At 33.8% G+C, this 27,555-nt stretch overlaps 1 protein-coding gene across 1 annotated transcript; it reads left to right on the top strand.

The window, feature by feature from the left end:
* Positions 1 to 23,797: 23,797 nt before the first annotated feature.
* On the top strand, positions 23,798 to 25,580 carry LOC116177408. The gene is made up of 9 exons (XM_031496381.1): positions 23,798 to 24,118; positions 24,178 to 24,324; positions 24,371 to 24,449; positions 24,507 to 24,589; positions 24,644 to 24,727; positions 24,871 to 24,921; positions 24,970 to 25,178; positions 25,262 to 25,421; positions 25,477 to 25,580. The coding sequence occupies exons 1-9, from the start codon at positions 23,902 to 23,904 to the stop codon at positions 25,575 to 25,577; spliced, it is 1,131 nt and encodes a 376-aa protein (XP_031352241.1). The 5' UTR covers positions 23,798 to 23,901; the 3' UTR covers positions 25,578 to 25,580.
* Positions 25,581 to 27,555: the final 1,975 nt, after the last annotated feature.

Genomic DNA, 27,555 nt, shown 5'->3' with positions numbered 1-27,555 from the left:
TTTGTTTGGTAAGATATTTTTCAATTGTAAAATACCGTATCCGCATGATTTGAAGGAAAGAATTCTCCTTTTTCTCCATTTTCATTTTGTTGGTTACTTATCACTGATAAGTTAGTTATCAGTCTTTGAACTAGAAAGTGGTTGCTTTAAATTTTGATATATGAGCTGCTTGAAATTGAAACTTGAATCCGCTGGTTTGAATTTTGATCCCAACATTATTATGAAGTTACATTTAGGATATAAGAGTAGGGGATAAGGTGGCAACTGCGTTGCTGTATGTTGCTATATAAATTATGATCTGCATATTATGCTGATGAGTTAATCTGAACTAAACGCATTCAAAGACGCAATTATTTCAAAGAAAAGTAGCCTATACTGTGCGAGCATCCATAATTATTTGGCAGTAGAGGAAACCTCTATGGCATCACTGAAGGTTTGTTTAAATGAATAAATAATGCCGCACTATTTCAGCGAAGTCACTTTGCTGATTGCAATGTTTTATATCATTTCGATAAATATGAACTAAGTAATACAACCAGGTGAAATTCTTAAAATTTACGGGTCAGAGCCGGATTATAGCATGGTCATACGCATACCTGGACATGTGCCTCGAGCTCCTCAAGGGCCCCGTAAGGGCTACTTTCGATATCATAACAAATTTTACACGATCATCGTTCTCATTTTCACCTTCCAAACAAATTTCGGGGCCTCGTGAATCAAAATGTCCAGGAGCCTCAAATACCCATAATCCGGCTCTGCTTGAGGTGTCAGAAATGTGGGAAACTGTATGGGTTTTCATAAATAAATCACGATTAAAATTGAAACAAACAATTATATTCTATACGGTCATAGAGGAATTTCCTCTATGATACGGTAAATAACGTACACCCGCAGTTTACTTTCAAAGCTATCATCTCAAACTCTCAACTCAAAGAATGCCATTGAATATCGTAGGCGAATAAATATAAATGCGCTGAATAGTAACTTCTGCTTTTAAGTTTCAGGTAAATTACGAGATGGCTCCAAGAAAGGATATTATTGGTATGATTACTGATTTACATTTTTTTCCCCAATTGCAAGTACGACGACATTATTGCTAATATTAATGGACCACAGTTTTTAAAGTTCGTTAACGCTTTATTTGAAAGTAGAAAACGAAATCCCTGTGATTTTAAAACATTTAAGAAACGAATCAATCGCGTAGTAAGATCCCACGATTATAAGGTAATGTTTAATTCACGGCACAAAGAGGTTCAAAATGAAAAGCTTGTAAATGTATTCCCTGGCGAAACTAATAATGTAGGTATTAATGATCAACCCAATAGTATTGAAAATGTCGAAATGCTAGAGTTAGAAGAAACTAGGATCTTTTTGGATGATGTAAGTGAGAATGTCGAAAATTTTGATATTAGCGGCACAGGTTTCAAATGCACGAGTTCTCCAATTGTTACGTCCCAAAAGTGCAATGATGATCGTGTGGATTGTTTTGTAGAAAGTAGCATGTACGTTGACGAACGTCAAAGTCTAAATAACGTCCCTGAAAATAATATAGATGATATCGTTGGTCTCGATAATCTAGGTAACCAAAACGTTCAAGAAATAAGTGACAAAGAAATACAAATTCCCAAAGAAATATTAAATATAAAGGAGGAAAAGATATACGAAAAAGTAAAAAGTTCCGGCAAAAATATTGATTCCTTACCGGAACAGAAATATAAAAATTGCGTATGTATATGAAATTGCAAATTTTGAAATTGATACAAATGTTTGGAATATTATAAAAACTCATCCAATAACAAAAGCTGGTTTAAAAACTTTAAGATTTTATTTAAGAGAGCAATTTAAAAAGTATAATAATGTGTGTATGTTATCGTTTAGAACTCATAAACTTTGTACAGATGGTTTGGTGTATCTTGGTTATTGTATTCACAAAAACTGTAAGAAATTTAAATTTTTTTGCAATACAATTGAAAATAGCAAACGTTACCGCACGTTGACAATATATCAATCCTCAAATGATTTCCGTCACCCAACGAAAAAAACAGCTCATGTTCGAGATTATTGTCGAGAAATTACGCAAAACAAACTGGTATACATGACACCCATGGAATATAAACGTGATACATTGATAAAGGTAAATGAGGGAATTGCTGAGTTAGGTAATCTTCAGAACGTAGTTAGCGATGCCACTATTCGTCAATTGCGAAGTGAAGCTTTAGGACATCGCAAAAGACACAATGACGAAGAAATTGACTTGTTGCTAATGTATAAAGATCATCCCGAATATATACAACGAATCACCTTTTCCTTGAATGTTCATTTATACAGCGAGGCGCAATGTGTACTATTAGAAAATGCAGTGCAACCATTATTGTACTTTGACGCAACCGGTGGAGTGGTGCGCTCTCCACACAAATCAAACAAAAAACGAATTTTATATTATTCCGGAGTAATCAATGTAGAACTTAAAGATGGTGATAATAGAATCGTACCCGTATTTGATATGATTTCTAATGATCACAATGTAACGACAATCCAGAACTTTCTGGAAAGGTTCAGAAAATTCTATGAAATAAACCATAAGTGGCCATCCATATATGGTGTTGTATGCGATTTCAGTTTCGCCACTATTCATAGTGTAATCAGAGCTTTTAACAGTGTTACAATTGCCAAAGACCTTCTTGAATACCTTCAATTGTCTTTTGATGTATGTTGTAAATCAAAGAAACGACCAAAAAATCTTGTTTCAATTCATTTATGCTGTGCTCATTTTATGAAAAATGTAGCGGATCATGTTTATAACTGTTTAGGTAAAGATAAAGATAAAAAGTATATAAGGTCTGTTATCATGGAAATGATCGCCATGGGTTTTTCTGTAAAAAACATTGAGGATGCTCAAACCTGGTTTATTTCGTTGGCAACAATTTTATGCTCTCCTACAAAAAATACTCAAGTAATTCGATACAAAATCGTACACAATTCTCCGAAATTGAAGACCAGGGTATAGAGGATCAAATAGTTTCTGATGACGGTGATATTAGTATTAATGACGAACCCGTTGCTAAAAGTGTACTCGTTAGTGCAACAAAAACTCAATACAAATTGAGTCCTTTTTATAAACATTTTAATGCAATTTTTTTTAATTTAAAGTTTGACAACGATACGGGTGCCAATTCCCCATTAAATGAATACTATAGCACAGAATTGATGAAAATAGTGTTGGAAAAGTATATTCCGTACATACCACTTTGGTCCCGTATGATGCTACATCCAAGCGTCAAAGGAACAAAACGAGTCAGTAATTCTTACGTAGAAAACTGGTTTAAACAGGTGAAACATTCTTTATTAAAATCTCAAAGGAATGTTCGAGTAACCGATTTTGTACGCAGTATACGAGAACAGGTGCTATCGGTGTACAAGGAAGTCAAACTCGGTGTCCCTAAATCTGGTTTGTCAAATGTAAAGAGGAAAGTGCGCGACCAACAAAAGCCTAAAACTAGAGGACCTAGTCGTGCAAGTTCCAAGGCATCATAGCCCGGGAGCCAGTGATAGTATTTTGCGACCAATTTTAACCCTGGCGATATTAATGTGGAGTGGTAAATTCAATTGTGCTCTAAAGCGTAGTGATCGTCAGCAGGCGCACCAGTGGTGGGTGGGCCAACGAAATTGACGAAAACACGTAAAAAAAAATTTGAGTTTTAGTCATTTTAATCCTGGTGAAATTTATAGAGATGATAGTTAATATAATTATTTAAATAAAAAAAGTCGTCAGCCGAGTGTATATTGGTGGAAAACCCGTCAGCTGATCAGGAAAAGTTGTAAAAAAATTTTCAACATTCAGTCATTTTAATCCTTCTGAAATTCACAGAGATGGTAGTTTATATAATTATTTAAATAAAAAAAATCGTCAGCCGGCTGTATGTTGGTGGAAAACCCGTCAGCCGGCCCAATCAAAGGTAAGCCGCGTGAGCCGAGGGTGCTACCTACCCGCGTTCGGCTGACGGGGTTTCCACCGATCTACAGCCGGCTGACGATTGTTTTATTTAAATAATTATATTAACTATGATCTCTATGAATTTCAGAAGGATTAAAATGACTTACATGTAATTTTATTTGACTTGAGGTTCACATAATACGTACAAACCTTATAATAGTGATATATATTTCACGTATTGTATGAGGTATTTTAAATTATTAAGTTGTATAAATATGAATTGATCGTATTTCTTTATAAAATTAATAAAATTTAATAGAATTTATTTTTAAAAAATACAATTTTTGGTGAAAATATAAAATTTACTAAAAATGAAAAATTAATTAATCATCAATCTCTTCTTCACTTTGGCTAGTGCTACTATCATCATTTTCTGATTCATATTCAGACTCACTATCAGAACTGGTATTTGAAATAAGTTCGTCATCTTTATCTAAAAAAAAAGAAATAATAATTAAGCATTGACACACCTCATGAAATAAAAATAAAGAGAATAAAAAGTAAATGAAAAATTGTTTACCTTCTTCTGGCTGAATTGTTATTTCATCAACAGAAGTTGGTAACTGGCTACCAGTGAACCAGGTAAAGGTGAATTGGTTGTCTATTTCTGTCCAGCCATACTCCGATGGATCGTTGGCATTAGGCACTTTTAGGTGTGCGTGTGTCCAGGTTTGGGCTATAAAACATGCTCTTAAAAATTGCTGATATAATTCTGCTTGGCATGGTGGTAAAGCTGACCCATCGATGTTTTTTGCAGGCAGTTTAAAGACGTCGTTTGCAGGAATTTTATAATGCTTATGAAACGTAGCTTCCCTTGCCTGATTTACTTTTTTTAATTTTCCAAAGCCATATAAAGCACAAATAAATTCTTCTATTACACCAAAAATTTCTTCATTATTATCTAAATGCATAGACATTTGTATGAAAGCTTCAGTGAAGCGGGAACTTGCTCTCATAAGTGATAGTGGTCGCTTTTTACCTTTTCTAAAGAATGACGGATTAAAATCACACTCGGTCAGAGCATGAAAGGCTGACAGCGCAACGCTTATATCACTTCCAACAGTTTCATACAGTTTCGTAACGTTAATATAAGGATGATGATTACCAGTACCAACTTCCATGTATATTTGAAGTTTCTGCTCAATTTTATTCATATTACTGAGCATAATTATCAAAACGTCAGTATCTGAACAACGAATAGTAACGTTTGCATCGAAGTGTAATTTGAAAACATGGAATATCATCTTAGTATCAGCTTCTTCGTGAGAGGGACAGGTTAATGACGGCTCTAAAGTTTTTATTACTTTACCATCATTTGTTTCATACTTATAGCAAGATTCAAAATTGACGTAAATTATTTTATTATTCATAAATGCCGACATGTGATCTTCACCCCAATGCTGTATAAAAAAATTGACAAGTGCTTCCTTAAACTTGGGATTTTTCAATTCTACAGCCAAATCTTTTGTTCTTAATTGATCAGGACCATCAATATGAAAATCAGATATTTCCATACCTCTGAGTTTATGTTCTGTGTCTTTAATGGAGGGGAAAATATATCTATCAAAAGCGATTACAATTACTTTCGCTGGAGTTGTACATATCCACTGAAGAAATTGTTTTGAGATTTTACCATAAGTATTTGGCACTTCTTTCATTAAATGTAATATAAAAAATCCATCGTAAATTATAACATCTGTATTTGTCGGTGTTTCTGATGTTGTTTCTGTTTCTAATAATTTCAATAAAGCTGACTTGTCAGTCTTGCAGATGGAACCATCAAGGTGGCACATAGACAAAGGAACTGGCGTTAATGGATATGCAAGAACCTTTGCTATGTCAACTTCTTTTTCCAAAGAAATATAAAGAAGTTTGCCAAAAATGTCGCGCTGCATCCTAAGCTCCACTTCCTTTCCGGCAATCGACAATTTTTTTTTATTAATGGTACTGGCAAAAGTATGTAATTTGTTTTGCGAAATGGATTGATCAAATTTAGTTGGGTTGTCCACGCACAATTTGATAAAATTTTCTCGCTGTTGGTTTCCAATTTTTTCCACATTTAGCAAAAAGTTAGTGACATTTTCTGGCGCAGCTTGGCCAGTTGAAATATTGTATAAGTGATCTTTATTCAAAAGTTTGTCAAAAGGATTGATATTACGTTTTATTCCATTAATAAATCTATCTAGTTGGTTACTGTTTTTTTTATTTCACTCTTTTTAAGATCTTGTGTCACGTCTTGCTTCTTTATTAATCCTGCTTGCTCTAATGTATGAGTGATAATCGCAGATCGAATGGTGTGGCTACGGCACCACCGCTGCCGAGCTGATATCGAACTCGTGATGTGTGAAATTCCAGTCAGTTTATTAGCTGCATCTGCGTTAATGGTCTGTTCAAGAGTGAGATCGACCGGTTGCCTTGAAAATGGTTTTTTTGTTCTTTTAACACCGAATGATCCCTCCTCTAGCTGACAACGTAGACCAGGATGTGTTTTATCAATTCTCATCAAATTATCGAGATACTTAACTAAATATCTCGAATAATTCGGCTGATTAAATGTAAAAAATAAATTGTTCATTTTTGATAAAATAAATTTAAATAATTCAAAGTCGTTTTTACGAATACTTGCATTCAGCAATAAATAATATTGTACTAAAGTTATGTACAACATATAGTACTGTGGTGTCTTACCGTGATCACCTTGCAAGGTTTTTTTTACTATATTCTTCGTATTTTTCAAACATTTCTGACAAATGTTCATTTTCTAGCAAAGGTGTACATGATTTTTTTTTGGAAAATTGAATTAAAGCCAATTTTAATGTAGATTGTAATTCATCGCTAAATGTAATGTTTTCTTCGATAATGAAGCTTTCAAAGTGCAATATTTTAAATGCTAAGGCTACCATGGGGTGCAAACGTTTACATCTGTTATGGCCGTTTGCACCGTTTCTGCAATAAACGTTGTTTAACTAATCACTGTTTTAATTTTAATCAATGTTTAATTTGTAACCACTTGCACCGACAAAAACATAACGCTGTTTAGGTAATCGGAGAATCTGCTAGGCAACACTGTAAAATATCTACTGTCACATGTGTTTACTGACTGTTTGTTAATCTTAAAGTTTATATTTGAGCTTAAAATCATCAACTTTGTTAAATTTAGTAAATTTGGTTAATAATGGAAGCCCCGACCAAAAAAAGAAATCGATGCCCAACGTTTAGTGCGGATGAAAAGTTAATGATTGCCAATATTTGTGATTTTTCAGATTTGCATCACAAGTACCCTGAACATTTATAGAGAAATATCCCTTTCGGTTTCTAAAAACCTCCGGATCTTCTCCACCTGGAAAATGTATATTGACCTCATCAGGTATTATGCGAAACTACTTAAGTACCTGGTGATTGTATTTTGACATGCGTACCATCAACACAACCAATAACTCTCTGCGCTTGAATTAATTCATTTGGACCTGGCATTTTAACAAACTGTGGATACAGTCTACCAATAGCATGTGTAACCTTTGCAACTAACCGTGATGCTGTGGAGATATCCATGCCGATAAAATCAGTCACTGTACTTAAATGTCCGGTACTTGCATAAAACCTAAGCGCTGCTAACAGTGCTAACAACTGATCAATAGGTGCTACATTATTGTTTCTAAAAGTATAGTTTAGGATAACAAATGGGTAATTAGGTACTTAGTAGCTTCATACAAATTGTTATTATATTCGAGATCCATTTCGATTAATTCTAACAACTGCAGAACTGTATCTTTCGTCTAACGAAAGCGCTTAAAGAATGTTACCTAAGTTATCCATCTCCCCGAAATGATTTTTCCTAGTATAAACTTTACGTGGGAAACTAAACTCTACTATATCCAATGTGTCTAAATCATCTTCTATGAAAAATTCTTCAACAACATCCATAATTTATCAAAATTTATGACACCACAGAAAGAAAATCAAAATAAAGATACTGGTAGTATTTACTATAACCTACAAATTATGACATACTCGTACTAATCAGACCTTTAAACGCCCAAAATTGGACGTTTAGATTAAACATAGGTTACACCTTTCTAAACGTTGATTAATGTACGGTGCAAACCCTGTCTATTGCTAAACAGTGTTTACGACTTTAAACGATGTTTAGTAAAACGGTGCAAACGGCCATTAAAGTGCTTTCCAGCAATTACACCGCTAACTGAACCACTGGCAAGCATCTCATTATCCACCATTATATTTGCAATACCACAATTATCTATGAATTTACCTAATGCTTTAAAATAACCCAATTTTATATGAAATGAACCTAAGTGGATAAATAAGTTATCGAACGTCCCTTTTTCGGTACTTTGGATTTGGAGAGCGATTTTTGCAATAGCAAGATCGTATGTGACTTGCATATAATCTTCTCCACATTCAGCAGCCACCTTTTTACTTTGTTGCATAGTCTCTAATACGACAGCTTTATTTGTTGGAGAAGAATTAATTGTAGTTAAATAACGAACGATTTGCTGTGGAGATGTATCATCGTGTACTAAACTATTGTAACCCACCCACATCGGTGTCAGTGGTAAACGAAAATAGTGTGAAATCATCCACGAAAAACTAACATGACGTTGTGATGTGAGATTTGCTGTTTCTAAACGTAATGTTGAATCGAGAGGCAGCAAACTTTCAACAATTCGCGGTCTTTTTGTGTACGGTTGCAAATCGTGGCTAATTACGTCAAAACTTCGTCTATGTTTAGTATTTTTCGGTGCATTTTCGTCGTCTTCAATATCGCTCATGTTTGCATCATTATCTTCTTTGTCAACAGCTTCCTCACTTTCAATAGCACTCACATCTTGAAAAATTATTCCCACGGTATCATGAAGCGTGTCTTTACCTGATGTTGTATCAACAAAGCGATCGTAGTTATCATAAGCGACGCCTGTGTGTAATCCTGGTTCTCGTACAATACCGTCTGGACAAATGTCTGAAGTCTCGCAAGAAGAAAATGTTGCTTCAGTCTCAAGACCTTCTAGGACACTATAACTACAGCAATGTCCGTATCGATTAATAACATTGACAATTTTTTTACTGTTGGTTAAACTTTTCACAGTCATGCCAAGGCAAATGTGTTTAGAACATTTTATTCGGCCATTTGTTACACCATATATAAGATCTTCTGCATAAGATTTGGCTAATCTTACAGTTCTTTGATGATGTCTTCGACGATAGCTTACGCCGGATAAAACTTTTTCATAAAATTGTGTCAAAAATTGAGGAACGATGCACTCGCCTTGCATTAAGTCTTTTATTTTTATGTTATGTGGCAACTTATCATGTTCAAGTTGACGAATTTTTTCATTTAAAATCTCAGCAGCAGCCTCTAAAATATTATGCTTTTCAATTTCACTGCTCAAGACGATGGCTTTGTATGGTTTCACAAGAATTTTATTATCAAAGTGTATAATAGAAATTTTCTTAGGAAATTTTTTTAGTAGTCGGTCTTTTAAATGATATGGCTTTAAAGTATAGGCTGAAATGTCTCCAGCTTGCTGTTTTAAGTGGTCAATGAACAAATCATTCAAAAATTTTAGAAAAAATGTCTGATCTTGGTTGATAATATTTTGAAGAACAAAGTTTTCAACAACTTCATATGCCTCTGCGCGAACATCTCTCGCAAAATGCCAATCTGTCTTTTCTTTCTTACTCCTCAAAATTAATTGGCGACTGTTATTATAGGTTACTTTGCAACTTTTATGATAAAAACTATCTACATCAGATGGCAAATCATTTAGTTTTTTAACCATGTCAGTATCTTCAGTTGATTTTGCGATTTCTTTCACCGAATCGCGTCCTACTTTTGTAAATAAATATAAATTTTCCTCGCGGCCTTTTACTTTTTTTCTGATTTTATCACAAAAAAAACAATTATTATCTATTTTGCTTTCATTACCGTTATTGATCTCAGTATCACATTCTTGTAAATCCTGGGAAATTTCATCAACATTTTCAGCGAAATGTTGATCGGTATCGGATGTATTTTGAACGGAAGCAGCTTGGGCAGCTTCTTCCATTTCAACACTAACGTTTAGATCTCCAACGTTTTGCCTAAAAAATATTTTTGTCCCGTGAATAATTTTACTTACAAATGATTTTAGTTTTTATAAACTTATACAAAAACAATAATTGATATTGATATACATACTGTTCTATTGAACCAACTGCTGATTCTGATATAGAAACTGTATGAAAAGAAGCATTTTCTTCAGAATCAGTATGCAAAATAGGTGCAGTTTCTTCAACTTCTTCCATTTCAACATCCTCGCTCTGATTTTCAGAACGTTGTCTGAAAAAGGAATGCAATTTCAATAATTCGTTCTTAATTTATATTATGTATTTCGTTTATTTTATTCTTTTCAAAAAATTTTTTCAAAATATTCTCTGCGCAGACATTAATAAGCATCAATCTTTATTGTAGTTAAACTAAATGTATACAACGAAAAAAAATGTACAAACAACTATGAAATACATTTCTGAATGCGAAAGAAAAAGACGAATGTTTTATTGTTCTTTCGTAGCAGAGCAGATGTAGATCCTCGACAACTCAGCGCGCATGAAGGGTCATTTTCTTTATACCTGCTTAATTAAGTTATAGGGTAAGCTAGGCAAAACTTTATCTTTCTCTTTCACACTGCAATTTACTCAGATTCTCAAACAGAAAAGTTTGAGAATATAATATTTTTACTTTAGTTTCACCTAAAGTAAAAATATGTTTAGAAAAGTGGATAGAAAAATAATATTATATAATGCGTAAAATTTATTTTGTGGGATATGTAATTTGTTTTTTATGAAACTCATTCTTAGTTTTTGTAAAAGTAAAAGGTATAACATAGTTTTATCATACTCTTTTTAGTAATTATTTTATAAATATATTATCACTTGTTTTTATATAAAAGAAATAATTGATAAAATACATACCGTGATGTTGAAGGCATTTCTACTGTTGGATTTGATGCAGACACTCTGTAATTTGGCGACAATGCGGTAAAACGTCTGTAGCAATCAGTGTGGTACTTTTGAAATTCATTTATTTTTGTAGGCACTACAATGTCACTACTAACTAAATTATTTTCTTGGCGAATTTTCACTACACTCTGACATTTAGATAATGTGATTTCTGTGAAATTTTTCAACTTTTGATTACTTTTTTTGCAAATAATACAATATGGTCGAACGTTAGACATTTTTATGTTTGCTCCGACGTTACTTACGCGTTGCTTCTATACGAAAAGACGACCAGAACTAAACTGTCTTCAAACTCAAAACTACGATTCATGGCTAACAACGACCTTGTCGTATAGTTTGTATAGCTTCGAATCTCCCCTCAGGTATAGAGCAAACAAAAGGTTACTAACGTTGAACGAGCAGGTAAAAATACTATACATCTTGCGCTTGGTGAAATATTATTTTCACGTTGACCGTCGTGTATATAACTTTTTGGGTACTTTACAAATTCATTTTATTTAAAAAAATCATGTAAATAATTTTCTTTTATAACAATTACTTTTTTTAATAAAAAATATCTTATCAAACTTTTTAAAATTAATCTATTTTTTTTAATAATAATGTGAGCGGCTGTTTCGTAAATTTACGAATGAAAATTTACATATTAATACATAAATTATCAATAAAAAGTCATTTTAATCCTTCTGAAATTCATAGAGATCATAGTTAATATAATTATTTAAATAAAAAAAATCGTCAGCTGGCTGTAGATCGGTGGAAACCCCGTCAGCCGAACGCGGGTAGGTAGCACCCTCGGCTCACGCGGCTTACCTTTGATTGGGCCGGCTGACGGGGTTTCCACCAACATACAGCCGGCTGACGATTTTTTTTATTTAAATAATTATATAAACTACCATCTCTGTGAAATTTCAGAAGGATTAAAATGACTGAAAGTTGAAAATTTTTTTACAACTTTTCCTGATCAGCTGACGGGTTTTCCACCAATATACACTCGGCTGACGACTTTTTTTTATTTAAATAATTATATTAACTATCATCTCTATAAATTTCACCAGGATTAAAATGACTAAAACTCAAATTTTTTTTAACGTGTTTTCGTCAATTTCGTTGGCCCACCCACCACTGGTGCGCCTGCTGACGATCACTACGCTTTAGAGCACAATTGAATTTACCACTCCACATTAATATCGCCAGGGTTAAAATTGGTCGCAAAATACTATCACTGGCTCCCGGGCTATCATCACGATCTCGTAGGTCTTCTTCCGCTAGCACGTATAGACAATCAGATTCCGAAAGAGAGGACAAATGCAAAGAAACTTGGAATAAAAAAACAAAAGCCGCCTCTTCAACAACCTTTTCCGGTAATGCATTAAAGAGTTTAGGCACCGCGTTAAAGAACGAACAATTGCATTGGAAAAAGAGTATAATATCCAAAAGTTTAAGTCCTATACTTGAAATTAGCGATACAGACGTTATATCCCAATTGAATACTGAAACTGAACCCATTCCTGAACATTATGTTACCACTAATGTTGCACATGCTAGTAATAAACCACAACTGTCAACATTTGAACAATTTTCTAACGTTTTATTTAATAACGTTCCTTATTATACAAATATAGATGTATGCTATGTTGTCGCTTGCTACAAACTAGACAAAAAATTGTACAGGTTAAATATTGTCGACTTTTTATCTTTCAAGTGTTCTTCAGACACAAACTACTCCCTTTTTAAGATTTGTGGTACTATTTTGGCACGGAAAACTATGGCGTACACATTCGTCTCAGATTATTTAGAGTGCGGGAAACTAGATTTACGTGACATTTACTGTAGACCAGATTACTCTTCTAAAAAGTTTTTAGTTCCCCTGAACGCTGGAAATAAGTCTGTGTTGTTTATAATAGATGCCAAATATAAGAAACTAGAATTTATCTATTCACACATAGAAAACGTAAATATAGGGACTGAACACTTTAAAAATTATATTTTAAATTGTAGTAACTGGAAACTTAAATCAGAGCTAGCATACAAAGTACCAGATGTCAATGCAACCTCTTTTGCTATTCTGCAGCACATTTGGAACTTGTGCAACAATGTTCCTACTAATGCTGAACACCTAATAGATTATTCTGCATATTTATTGAAATTCCAAACTGCAATACTCCAACATTCCTTAAGCATGAAAAACAGATGCTTAATTTGTGGGTACGAAGAAAACGAAATTCTTAATAGTACGATGTACCTCGATTGGGTAGAATGTGGTGAATGTGGCAGATGGATCCATTCGTCTTGCATTACCAATATGAGACGTAGAGATTTAAGGTGCCCGTCAACTAAATACTTGTGTCTTTTATGCGAAAAGTATTACAATTACGATCGGTATAGTAATGGTTTGTACAAAAATATCGATTATTATAGTGTAACGTCTGAAAAAGCAAAAAATATGGTAATTGCAAATTACAACATATCGACATTTATTAATTGTCTGCAGCTAAAAGATTTTGTGACGTTAAATGAAAAGCAATGGCTTGAAAATTCTGTATTGCAGATATACACTGAACTGCTTGTGAAAGATCTAAGAAATAATGATAATGATTTTGAAATTTATCAAGCTCAATTCTCAACTATAGTCACCGAAAACTACAAACTGCTATCATACCAGCTTGATTTTTTCCAGTCGCCACTCGACAAGGTAGTTATTTGGCCTGTTTTCGTGAACAATAATCATTGGTGTTTGATTGTAGCCGATCACAAAAAATATGAATTTTTTTATTTTAATCCTTGCGGCAGTAATATTGAACAAACAAATGCTTATTTACAGAGATATAAGTCTTTCTGCAAACAATTGGCCTCTTTTAAAAAAATCAGTATTGAAACACATCAATTCAGATCTAGGACTGCACCTCATGTAAAACAAACGGATGGCTGTAACTGTGGTGTGTACGTGGCTTTCTTTGTCGAATGCGTTCTTAATAATGTTACATTATTAGATAGTTCATTTAATCCAAATATTTACCGTAATAAAATGAAGGAATACTTAATTCAAAACGCAGATGATATAATGAATTTATGTTGGGTGTGCAATAGAGAAATATCAAAGCCAAATGAGGAGTTTCAATGCCACGCTTGCGAAAGATTGATGCACACTCATCACGACACAACAAAAACATTTAGTGGTTATTGTCCTTTATGTTGCGACTTTTATAAATTAAATAGTGGCTAATGTCATTGAATAAATTTAATGCTAATATTAGGTAACTAATAGACTGCAAGACTGCATCTTACATTGAACCAAAGGTCAATCATCTCGGTGCTCGTTATGACAGACCCATTACAACAAAACTTCATTTTGGCATCATGCCCAGCTGACTCTGAACGTAGGCCCTAAATCGGATTCCCTACGTCATGTCAGTTGAATTGAAGCTAACATTATCGACTGCTCGCATGACAAACCCATTACGACAAAACTTCTTTCTGGCATCATGCCCAGCTCACTCTGAACGTAGGCCCTAAATCGGTTTCCCTACGTCAGTTGGAGCTAAATATAATGAACATCTTTTACAACTAAACTTGTATTCCCTACGTGAGCCCAATAATAATATGAATTGCACAATGCCCAGTGGGACAATAGGGCTGAAACTGTTATGTTTGTCACTATCGAGAACACTGTGACCAAAATAACAAATTTTGGCGAACACCCACTTAAAAAAAAAGTAACGAGCCAATGACAGTACCTCCAGGGTGGTTTGGAAATCTTGTCCATATAATAATGATACGAAATACAACTTGTTGCCTAATATTTTTATTAATATCACCGTATTATCAATATATACTCGTACTTACATTTACAAAAATTAGAAATGAATTAGCAAAGTAAAAGTACAATACGTCAATACCTGCAAATTACTTTTGTAGTACGTACACTCGAGTATATTAATGATAATGTTATATTAAGAAAAATTGAACCTACATAATAGCACAGATAAACGGAGCTTTACAGATAGCTCGTGCAATGTTAATATGAAGATTTTAGAGAGTTGCCTATAGTGCAGTAAATTTCATGCTATTTTTGTTATCACAGGAGTGGGGAAGTGAAGAAATACACATCTTGCGCACACAGTAGGGATTATTTATTAGGACGAGGCTTTCCCCAGCGTAAAAAAAGTGATATCAAAGTCGCACGAAACGAACGTGTATTCTCAGCTGTTTTACAAAGACTATTTTTAGCTCAAGCGCTTATCTTTAACTACAAGTAGCCTATTCTACTAAAGTAAAAAAACACTCTTTTGTTTGATCAAATCTACTCTTAGGGCCGGTATATAAACGTCAGTTGACTGGAGATTGAGTTGAAACTGAGATTAATGCGATTTTTGTGTTTTATAAAGGTCGCGCGAGCTTCCAACGACGGTAGGGCCCTTGTCGCATCCACAAATAAAGCGCCTCGTCGCGGCAATCCCATAAATAAACTACCTTTTATTGATTTTAAAACACAAAATTCGCGTCAATCTCAGGTTGAACTCAATCTCCAGTCAACTGACGTTTATAATACCGGCCCTTAATGGCATAAATCCAAAGGAATTTTGTTTGCCTAAAAATCCCATGTGTACAAATTACTAACCTACATATTGAACGATCGCGCGTTCTTTTTAAACTTACCATATCATATCATAATTGCGATCCACAAATAAAGAATTATTTCCAGAAAATAGAAATTTTATTCAAGTAGGTATTATTACATTTTAACAGTTAAAATCTAAAGTATTTGGCACAATAACTTAAAATAAAGATTCGCAGTGAGAAGAGAAATAAATATAAACTAATTATATATTAAAATGAAAAATAGAATAGGTACATAATTATTTACCTGTAAAAATGTAATGGCAATTATGACGCAATACAAATCAAGACCTCCGATAAAAATCAAACGTGTTTTTATTGATTTTACAAAATTTGAACAGTGTCATATTAAAAGTTAAAAATTATTTATTTTGTAAAATTTTTAATTTCGGATTGGTAGTTGCCTTAGAAGATTGTGTTTCATTTGACCACTTACACTCTTTATACAGTTTTGTATTTAACAAAAGATCCAGAAAATACGTCTGATGAACGTCATTATTACAAATGTTTTCTAAATTTATTTTTGTAAGTATATTTTTCATCATTTTCTCCTTAATATTATTAATTGATTTATCTTTATCTAAAATTTTGTGAAAGCAACGTAATGCTTTTTTCACCAAGATAATTATGGATACTTGGAGTTCGCAAACCCACGGACGAGGGTTGAACATTAGTATATAATTTATTTAAAATAAATAATTCTCTTGTTGAATCTAGAGTACCTCTTTTTGTAACAATTTTAAGTGTACATTCTTCACAACTGAATTTAGAAATTAACTTGCTGCAAATGTAACCTGCATAATAGGTGACAGCACAATCTTCTGCTTCATTTTCTGTATATGACGATGATGAAGTACTGGAAAAAGAATATCTGTCAACTTCAGACGACGTTGTAGGGTTAGCATAATTTATATGAATGTTTTGTTCTTCGTCCTCTGCAGGTAAAGGTGTTATATCGATGAACTCGTCTTCATCTTCTTCACAGTTAGCGGAACCTGGGGGCTTCATCAAATTATTTATAACGTTGATTCTAAAGGTTGTTCTAAACGTCCTTGCTGTAGGGTTTTTGTTGCAACCTCCTCGTGACCGAACAATGGAAAAATAATTTTCCAAAACATCTTGATTTAATCGAGATGTTAAAAGAAATGATTTTGTTTCACGAACGTCTTCGTTTAGCTGTTCTAATGCGTTGATCGACAGGAGTATTCCATCAAAACAAGGTGGCCGTGATGTTTTCCCTTTCCAGTCAATTGTATTAATATTTTGGAAATTTTTTTTTGCTTCCGAAATAACAATTTTTTGCTCGCCCTTTAGCGTTGAGTAAGAGCATTTATATGGATTTTGGTTAAATTGCGATCGACTGTTAAAAATGTCGAATAACTTATCCATCAAGCTAACAAAATTTGAAGTGTTGAGTGCACTAGCGGTTTTTATTTTCCCTAATGTTATATATGTATGTCTTGATTGCTGCAGATACGGTATGGCTAAGAATTTGCAACGCGTATTTACAAGACATTCTCTGAAAAGAGTTAGGATTGATGTGCACATCACTTAGCTTTGTTAATAATCTGCTTAACTTATTTTGTTTTTCTAAATTGTAAACAGTTACGATATCGTCAAACTTCACATTAAATATGGTGTCGTCATCAGGAAATAGATATTGGAAATACCCATTCAACAAATTGTTGCGAACACTTTTGAATAAATGAGGTGGGTCGTAGAAAACAAAAAATTTTATCACTTTCTATGGTAAAAAATGGTTTATCAATTGTTGCTCCCAAACCTTTAATGGCGGAGACATTTGTTGTCCCTTGATCACAAATTACAGCTTTTACTGTAATTCCGCACTTTTTTAAGCTGCTGATAGCGGTAGTAATAATCGAAATTAAGTTCCCTTTGGAAATACCGGTGTGGACAAGAAAATAACCGATCTGTAATTTCCATTTACTGAATAACCCTCTAACCATTAATACAAGAGCCTTTTTAGCCTTTCTATCTTTTCTGCCCAAATAACCAAGATCTTCAAGCCCTTCGATTATATCCAAAGATTTGGAATATTCCAGATCTGTTTTTATTGCCATCTCATCGAAACACAATACAACAATTTTTTCATTTATTCTCACAGATTTAGCTTTTATAGATATTTGTTTTAAAAAATCAACATTGAAACCCGGACAAAAATTTGACTGCCCTATCCATTTCTTCACAGTGCTCAATCCAGGCAAAACAATTTTTTGCCTTCTCATTGCGTTATAACAGGCTGGCGAGGTATAAAATATATATATTGCCAGCTCTTTTTCGTCCTTTGTCCAGGTGGTTTTCCTGTTGCGCATTTGCATTAGTGCTAATGTTTTTGATTTTGCAGATGGATATTTCACATTTTTTAAAGTATCAGCAATGTTCCGATAGATAAATTTTTTTTTTGATTTTTTTAGTCTTGACAGTTGGGACCGCTTAGTTGCTAGTAACTTACTTTGAACTTGGACGTGACGTGATAATTTTTTAATTTTTTTTGTTTTTGGTGTCTCATCGTTAGAAATTAATTTTCGTTTGCGTGGCTTTGGCGAAGGAAAATCACTAGCATCATGGAGCAACTCCTTTTCTTGTAGAGACACAGAGAAAGACACGTCTATATCAGATTCATCTAAGATTTTTGGTGAATAACGTAAATTTTTTGCCACATATTTGCGTTTTGGAGTTAAAACTTTTAATGATGTAGATGCTAAAGATGTTGATGGGCTAAGTTCATTTGCATCCATTCCATGTTCAGAATGTTTAAAATGAATTGGTACAGCACATTTTGATAATCTACCAGAAGCCGAAATGCTTTCATTTTTGAAATGAAATTGACACACAAACTTCTTTTTCAATGAAGTCGGAGATAGAGTTAGCAAATCTGCGTTACCTAAAAATAATAAAATTATATTAGGGTTGACACTAAGATTTGTACACTTTCATATAACGGGTGATCCAAAATGACTGCAGACAGTTTGAATTTGGCGCTTTAAATAGTTACTGATTTTTACTTAACACGCTGGCGGTCGTGGTTTCCCCGAACACACAAGGCCCAATAATAACTAGTTCATCCACCACTGGTTTTCAATAAATGAAATTTGGCATATTACTAACTTTATAAACGGTTTGTTTTTCGGGAAATTCAAATTGTCCGCAGTCATTCTGGATCACCCGGTATAGTCCGTAATGGAAAGTTCAAAAATGCAAATATGCATGTAAAAATATTGTTCTATGTAATTAAAAATGCATAATCCGAGCTCATATTGTTACTTTTCATTATAAAAGTTATTCGGTAAATTGTAATCAAATGATTACACCTTATAGGTACTTACCACAATTTTTTAACCATTCGGGATGATTACGAAAACAAAATAATTTTAGTCCTTTAAAATTTCTACGAGTTTTATCGCAATTTATATAAATACACTTATTTCCGCCAGCTAACGGCATTCTAAATTTAACTTGATGCACTAGTATTTAATTTCCACGCGAGCGTAAACTTCGTTAGATGGTTACAAGTACACGCAAAACGAGAGACTGACGTTCGCGCCAGGGGGGTGTCTCTCCAAATCGCGCATCTGGTCAGCTGTCTTGTGCTGTCATCTGTGAAACTAGTAGGCGAATTTTTCAACTGTCTGTCACCATGACGCTATGTAGAAGTCTGTAATCGCTAATCGGATGTTTACATGTTGCACTTGCCATGCGTCGTGTCATCCACGCGTCATCCTACCAAACCAACAAGTATCCACAGACCATCAACGGACAAGTATCTTGCTGCTATTTTTCGTTTTATGTGTACGTGTTTGAGTTTCTGTTGTTTGTCCTAGAGTTTTACCAAAAAAGATTGACTTTTAAACGAATTAATTCTTATTTTATCTTATATATTTTGTATAAATAGTGATACTTAATACCTAGTACATAGTCGTTAGTGATTAAGTAAAGTGCACAGACCATTAATTGTGGGTAAAATGTCTACTAAAACCACCCAGCAAACCTATCATGTTGCTGTTACATAACTGGGAAGCAATAAGTTACATAACATATGTTGCAAAACGTCAACATTGCCGCAATGTTTTAACGGCGATATTACTTTACTACATTTTACCAACATAAATGTTATATAGAATGCAACCTGGTTGTTACCTATCTGTAACAAAAAGGCATGTAATCAACACTGACGTTGCGGGTACAAAACTTTAACGTAAAACGTTATAGAACAAAATGATATATCTCATAAACATAAATGTTACATCTTAAAGATACAGTTTCATATCGCTTACGTTGAAGAGACGTATTACTTTTAACACCCTTTCAACATACTTTTTTTTATCTAAACCATCATATATGTTCTTTATGTAATTTTGCTTTTATGTAACCTGCCCTTAAAGTGGCGACAATCCTACGTGGCGCTATTGTCGGTTCGAGGTGTAAACTACTATGCTTCATATCAGCTAATAATTATAATAATTTATAATTAATTTTTCCTCAATTATTGCATTTAAAATATACCTACATACCAATCCTTTCGTAGGTATACACCTAAATCCACTAGATGGGTCTTGCGGCGGTGTCGCTTACACGTTTTTTGCGAAGTTTCTCATATTGTCATTTTTTTACAGTGTTTGTCAAACATTGTTTGACCTAACCAATAAATATAACCGGCGTGAAAGTGGTAAACGTGTTGTTGTTAATCGTGTTTCATCATACAAAATAAACTAATTGGGTAAGTCAAATAGAGATTAAACATAAATTACGTACGCAGGAAAATAACATAATTCTGTATTAGGTAAGGTACATGACCTTTCTTTCCATTTCTTTTATGATCTTATAATTCAGTGTCAAGGTTACAATTTCCTGAGTTTAAATAAATTGGATCGTAACGGTACATATATGTGATTGGATTTTATCATGAAAATGTAACAAAAGAAAGCAGCTAGAGGTCGATTCTCACTATACGTTCCGTTCAACTCCATCTCCTTTCCGTTTACATAAATTATTATCCGAAGTAAATGAATGTACATAATATTCACATCAAGTTACACTTTACTGCAATTTGCAAATAAAGACAAGATTCTTTTAACTGTGTTTTAAACTGGCCGAGGGCCATTAATAGGCGAGTCTTCTCGAACAGACAAGATATTCAAAATATTTGCTGTAATTGCTCAAATTAATTGTTTCAAAATGTAGGAACCCCAGTAGGAATATCAACATTAAAATTATCGATTAGTAAAGATTAAATCGTTCATAAGCGAATCGTAGGTAAATAAACAATTATTAGGCAGTTAACTTTAAATGCAACAGTAAATAGTTTACTTTTGTGTGAAAGTAACCATTTTATTTTCTTTGTGTATCTTATTTTGGCCTTTCGTCTTCAGTGTTACAACAACTATAGAACCACATCGACAACAACTGCTACCTAGATATAACTATCCTCGACCATCGATCATGCCAAAAGATTAGGTACCATTTAATCAGTAAAAGGCGTAGAAATCAGCTGATAAAGTTGGAGGTAGACCAAATTTCCAGAAGTGATAAGGAGAGACAAGACAATACAACAATAACTTTAAATACACCTACATCTGAAAACCAATATTGTGACAACCCAGAGAACAGCTCTTATGATGTGGAACCTCCTCGGGAACCTCTTATTAAAGAAGAATGTACTGTAGCTGTGCATGATGGTGTTGATTATGATGGACATGCTTCCTTGTCAGATTCAGATTTGTCCGAGGGCAGTTTACATCCATCTGCGAATGAATTTGTTACAACTTCATGTCCCAATGATGAAAATTTGAGAAAAGAATTGTCTGAATTTGTAATTCAATGTAATGTTACACACGCAACTGCAAATAAATTATTGCATATATTGAGGCGCCACGGACACGATTTACCTTCGGATGTTAGAACATTATTGCGAACTCCAAGAGCTACGACATGTAATTATTTGACCAAATTAGCTTGTGGAGGACTGTACGCTCATCTAGGACTGGCCAGTGGAATCCAGTACTCATTAAGAAGATTTTTTATAGATATACCAAAAATAATTAAAATTGACATCAACGTTGACGGCTTACCTTTGTGTAAAAGTTCATCAAATCAATTTTGGCCTATTTTAGGTTCAATAGTGGCAGACTTTTATACTAAGCCGTTTGTGATTGGCGTCTACTTTGAAAAAAAAAACCGGCAGATGCAAATGAGTATCTTAAACCCTTTGTTGAGGATTATTTACAAGTGTCAACAAACGGTTTAACAATGAATGGGGTACAAGTAAATGTAAAATTAAATGCTATAATATGTGATGCTCCTGCTAAGGCCTTTGTATGTGGTATAAAAGGCCATTCTGGATACTTTGGTTGTGGTAAATGCACCCAAGAAGGCGATTTCATTCAAAACAGGGTGGTGTTTCCTGAAGTGAACAATCCACTGAGAATGGACACTACATTTAAACGCAAAACCCAACCTGAACATCACATACGAGAGTCATGCTTAGAAAAATTAGGCTTGGAATGGTTTCACAGGTGCCACTTGATTATATGCATCTAGTGTGCCTCGGTGTAACAAAACGTCTTCTGCAATTTTGGGTTAAAGGTCGAGCCAATATTAGATTAAAAGAAGTGGACTTAATTTCCGAATCTTTTGTTAATATGAAAAAATCTATAACTGTTACGCCCCCTCGCACCCACACACAAACACGGGGTACGCCAAGTGCGCCACCCCACGCCAAACGTAGCAACCCCGCTAAAGTAACAGGTGCACGCGCACATGTTCCTACCCCATCTACAGACGCCCCCGCACGCGCTACAAGAAGCGGCCGACAGAGAGCACTGTAAGGAACGCCAACCCTCACAACACTAGCCACCCCAGTATAACCGTCATCAAGAAACTTCTCATCGGCAAGAAGAGCAACAGGCTACACAGTTGGGTTTACTCTTTAACTAATACCTGGGTCTCTGCCTTCATAAGCCATCGACGTTGCACATCTTTCCGTAAGATTGCCACGGTAACGATTGGTAGTAAGGGAGAGACTGCTCCTCAGACGTGATCGCGGTATCGTGTGTTTCCTTGTGTTTTACGAACTTATAAACTTCTTTAGTGTTGTAGGTGTATATATTTCATTAGTGTTAAGTAGTGTTACGTGTATATAATAAAACTCTAACCGCTAGCCTAAATTCGAATTATTAATCACCGACCCAACCCCACCAACATAACTAAGGAATTTGCCAGGTTACCTAGAACTCTTTTAGAAGTAGATAATTGGAAGGCTACTGAATTTCGCCAATTTTTACTATATTCTGGACCAATTCTCTTGCTAAATAGATTACCTAATATTTATTACGAACATTTTGTTTCTTTAAGTGTTGCCTTAAGAATCTTAATTGATTCAGAATTATGTTTTAAGTTAAACAAATACGCAGAATCCCTACTAGTGTGGTTCGTTAAATTCTATGGAGATTTATATGGAGAAGAGTTTCTGTCATATAATGTACACAATTTAATACATTTAGCTGCAGACGTTAAAGAACTGGGATCACTTGACAAATTTAGTGCGTTTAAGTTTGAAAACTTTATGCAAGAAATTAAACATAAATTGCAAAACTCGGGTAACTATTTGCAACAATTTGTAAATAGGTTACGTGAAGAAATGTGTCTTTCTGTAACTTATGAGAACTCTAAGAAGTATCCTATTATTTTTTACTGTAAAAATAATGTACAAATAGTTGATTATATTCAGTTTGATGGGTTTACTATTTCTAAATCTAAATATGATAATTGCATTTTATTACATAATGGTATGTATGGTATTGTAAATGACATTACTGTAATTGACAATAACTGTGAATTATGTATAAATCGGTTTAGTAAATCCGAACCATTTTTTAGCTTACCCTGTGATTCTCGAAAACATGGAATTGCTATCATAGATTTAAAAGAAATTCAAAAAGTAACAATTTCAGTAAAAAGCATTAAAAGGAAATGTATAATGTTCGATTACTCTAAATATAAATATGTTTTTTTGCCATTGTTACATTCTGATTAGATCACTTAAATTTTATTTCACTTTTATTTGTTTGAGAGAAATTGGAAAATCCTTATCAGCTATTTTTGATCATCCAGTACATACTTTTACGTTTACATTATACGAATGTTATATGATTTCTCTTATATTTGTGATTGTCATCTCTTAACTAATCAATACCAGTCATAAATATTGACAAACATTATCATAATGCGAACCACATTGTTTTTAAGAATTGAAAATGGCCTATGCAGTTGTATCATTCACGAGAACGGACGATGTAGAAGAAGAAGACTGCACTACCTCGGAAATTCCAATGGCATGGTTATTTGAAAATAACACCAAATGTTGGTGGCCGTCACATAGCAAAAATGTAGGATCACTAATTTCTAGAAATGTATCACCAAATATACAAAAGTGGAGTATTGAGCATGATATAGTTGTGGAGGCAGTGGGTGGTAATAATATGACAGCATTTTTTACATAAGTAAACAGTACTAATAATAGTTAATTGTAGTCTCTCTTGAAAAGGCCAGAAAACTGGCTAAAGATAATAATTATGTATCATCTGATGATGCTAACAAAGGACGAGGGAAACGACAAATTATTAATCCATCGAAATTTTCTTCCGATGAAGATGTGTCTGGACCTGTGTCTTCTAAGAGTAAGGGTCAAATTAATATTCTGTTAGCTAAATATTTTTTTTATAGATTGGCGCCAATTAACCAACATCTCATTACCTCCAGCACTACCAATGGCATCAACTACCTATACTGAATCGCCGGACAGGTATATCAAAAGCATAAAATTTACTCAATTACGTTTTATGTAATCGCAATTTTTTAGTCCACGGGTAGCTGAGGAAGCTGTGGGAGTGGAAAATGATATACAAAGTATGCCTGTAGTGATAATAGGCGAACAAAATTTGAGTAAGTGTTTTGCATATACCATAATGAGATCATTTTTAAATGGGATATTTTTAGCAAATGATGAAGAAATAGAATTTGAAGCAGAACTAGTTAACGTTGGAGATAGGGTAACTGAACATGCTGTAAATAGAGTGAATCGTAAGTATCTATTCTATTTTCTAAGTAATTCATCTTCATTCAGTCATGTAGTATAATTTACAAGTTATACACTGCAAAATGTGCATAGGTACATTTAGTTTTTAAATTAGATGTCAATTTTTTTATGATATTCTTTATTATAGGGGAACCAAACACTACTGACATTGAAGAGATCCTAAAGTCCATTGTTAAAGGTGTGTATAGGATGTTGTAGCATATTTCGATCACACATTTTTTTATAGAACAACATCAGCAAATAACTAGAATGTTTGTCTCTATTAATATTGCTTTGAAAAGTATTGACAAGAGATTGAAAACTTTGGAAATGGGGCGAGAAGTGAACACAAATGATGGATTAGAGGCTATGAAACAATTTCTCCCATTAGGAAATACGGATGAAAATAGCTTTGAAAATGTAATATCTTCTAATCCAGAGATTGCTAACCAATTTGTAAGTTTTATTGCCACTTGTTCAACACTTCTAAACTAGTGACGTATGTAAATTTGAAGGTAATATAATATATTATTTTACAGACGAAATTCGTAACAGCAGTCGGTGGCAACAGTGCAAAAGATAATGTCTCCAGAGTGCTTAAAAAGATTTTTACAAATAAATGTGCAATGGACTGCTCTTGGATGGGTCGGAAAAATAACTTTGCAGTTAATAAGTTACTCTGCATGGGCACAATAAAAGGTACGTGTTAAATTAATACCCATTATACTTTATTATAAAAATACCCCTATTTTAGGTATCATCGGCTCATTTTTCACAGTAAAAGAAAATGAAATAGAACAAATGTGTAGCGATTGGTTCCGGTTCGCCAAGCAACGACACAATCGTGAAAAGTAATACTCCTTTTTAAGTAGAACAATAATTTTGGTGTTCTTTAGGTTACATTTTTGAATTATTAGTATCCACTTTTTTTTAATGTATTCGTTATTCACCTCTTCTATTAATAATGTATGAAAGGTTATGTTAAACCATTTTCATTTATGTCAATATTTGTTTTACGTTATGTATTTAATAAATGTGTGATGTCTTTTGTTGTCACTTTTATTGCCTTCTAAATGTTACCTACATAACTGTTACCTGTAACATTAGTTTGCACGTAGAGGTTATGTCATATGGTTATATTACCGATATCTATATTTTCTTACATAATGGCAACATCAGAAGGTGATGATGTCCCAATATAATTTCGTTATATAGTAGCAACACAACAGTGTTACATGGTTGTTGTATATTTTTGCTATGTAACATCAATATAACTGTGTTAGGAAACCGTTATGCTATTACAATGTTTGCTTGAGTGGGAAATTTCAAGTTACAGGTAACTTACATGTAATACCCAAGCTATGTAACTGTAACATTTTTCAGTAACAAATTCATATAGCATTTACATAGTTGTAATATAACTGTGTTTGCTGGGCAGAACATGTTGTGTCCCTAATTGCGCCAACATTGGAAATAGGAGGTAATTATAATCTATTGAATAGCCAACAATTGTAACTGGGGCTAATTTTTTTAAGGTTTAGTATTCCTGTCACCGAAGAAATTAGGAATGTATGGTTGCGGAGAATTGGGAACGACAAACTATTTACATTAAAACATGAAAGTTTAAGTTGGTATAGAATATGCGGAGTACATTTCGATGAGAGGTGCATTTCCAATAACCGGAAAAATGCGATTGTCATCCCACTACCTAAGAAGCCGTCACCGTCAGATCGAAATGATTACAGGCCGATTAGTATATTGCCTACATTATCTAAAATTATTGAAAAGATCGTCGACAAGCAAATTAGAAAGCACTTGGCAAGTAATAATTTAATTCCAGATATACAGTCTGGCTTCAGGACCAAGCACAGTTGCTGTACCGCTCTTTTAAAGATAGTCGATGATGTTGTCTGCTACTGATCAAGACTACGCGACTATTCTGATCCTGTTGGATTTGTCAAAGGCATTTGACACGATAGATCATTCTATGCTTCTTGCCATACTGAATTACATGTGTTTCAGTAATACAGCTGTTGCCTTTGTCGCTAGCTACCTTTCTGATCGGAAGCAAGCCGTGAAAGTGGAAAATAATATATCCACATTTGAACCCAAATTTATTATTCGTTTCGTCCTTCTGATGTGGAAAATGCTTGCCAGTATTTAAATTCTGACTTAAATTCTTTGTATTCGACCTTTTCTGCACATTCCTTGCAACTTAACTCTAAAAAATCTACTGCCATACTGTTTTGTCGTCCTCATCATCGTGAAATGTTACTTGCTAAAATTAATATTAATATTCATAATCAAACAATTATTTTCAAAGACGTTGTCAAAAACCTTGGACTATATATTGACTACAAACTGCGGTTTAAACATCATGTATCTACTTGTCTCCAAAAAGCGTACGGCAACTTGAAAAAAATTTATCCTTTCAGATCTTCTTTTAGTTCAAAAATCAAATCTTTACTTTGCGAATCACTCGTCCTTTCTCCCTTAAATTATTGTGACGTTGTTTATAGTGCGTGTTTAGATTCTATCGATCAACGGCGAATTCAAAAGCTACAAAATGGATGCTTGCGATTAATATTTGGTATAAGGAAATTTCAACGTATTTCTCATAAGCTAAAGGAAGCGAAGTGGCTGAATATGCAAAAGCGAAGGGACCTGCATAGCTTATCGCTTTATCACTCAATTATTCTAAACAAAACACCAGCGTATTTGTATGATAAAATAACTTACAGAACAGATGTTCATAATTTAAATTTGAGGTTTAGGGGATTGATAAGTCCACCATTACACATTACATCTTTTTTCGAAAGATGCTTCACTTTTA

The sequence above is a fragment of the Photinus pyralis genome, unplaced genomic scaffold (genome assembly GCF_008802855.1).
Source record: "Photinus pyralis isolate 1611_PpyrPB1 unplaced genomic scaffold, Ppyr1.3 Ppyr1.4_LG7, whole genome shotgun sequence".
NCBI lineage: Eukaryota > Metazoa > Arthropoda > Insecta > Coleoptera > Lampyridae > Photinus > Photinus pyralis.
The sequence above is the reverse complement of the archived record's forward strand: the minus strand, read 5'-3'. Positions and strand labels throughout refer to the sequence as shown.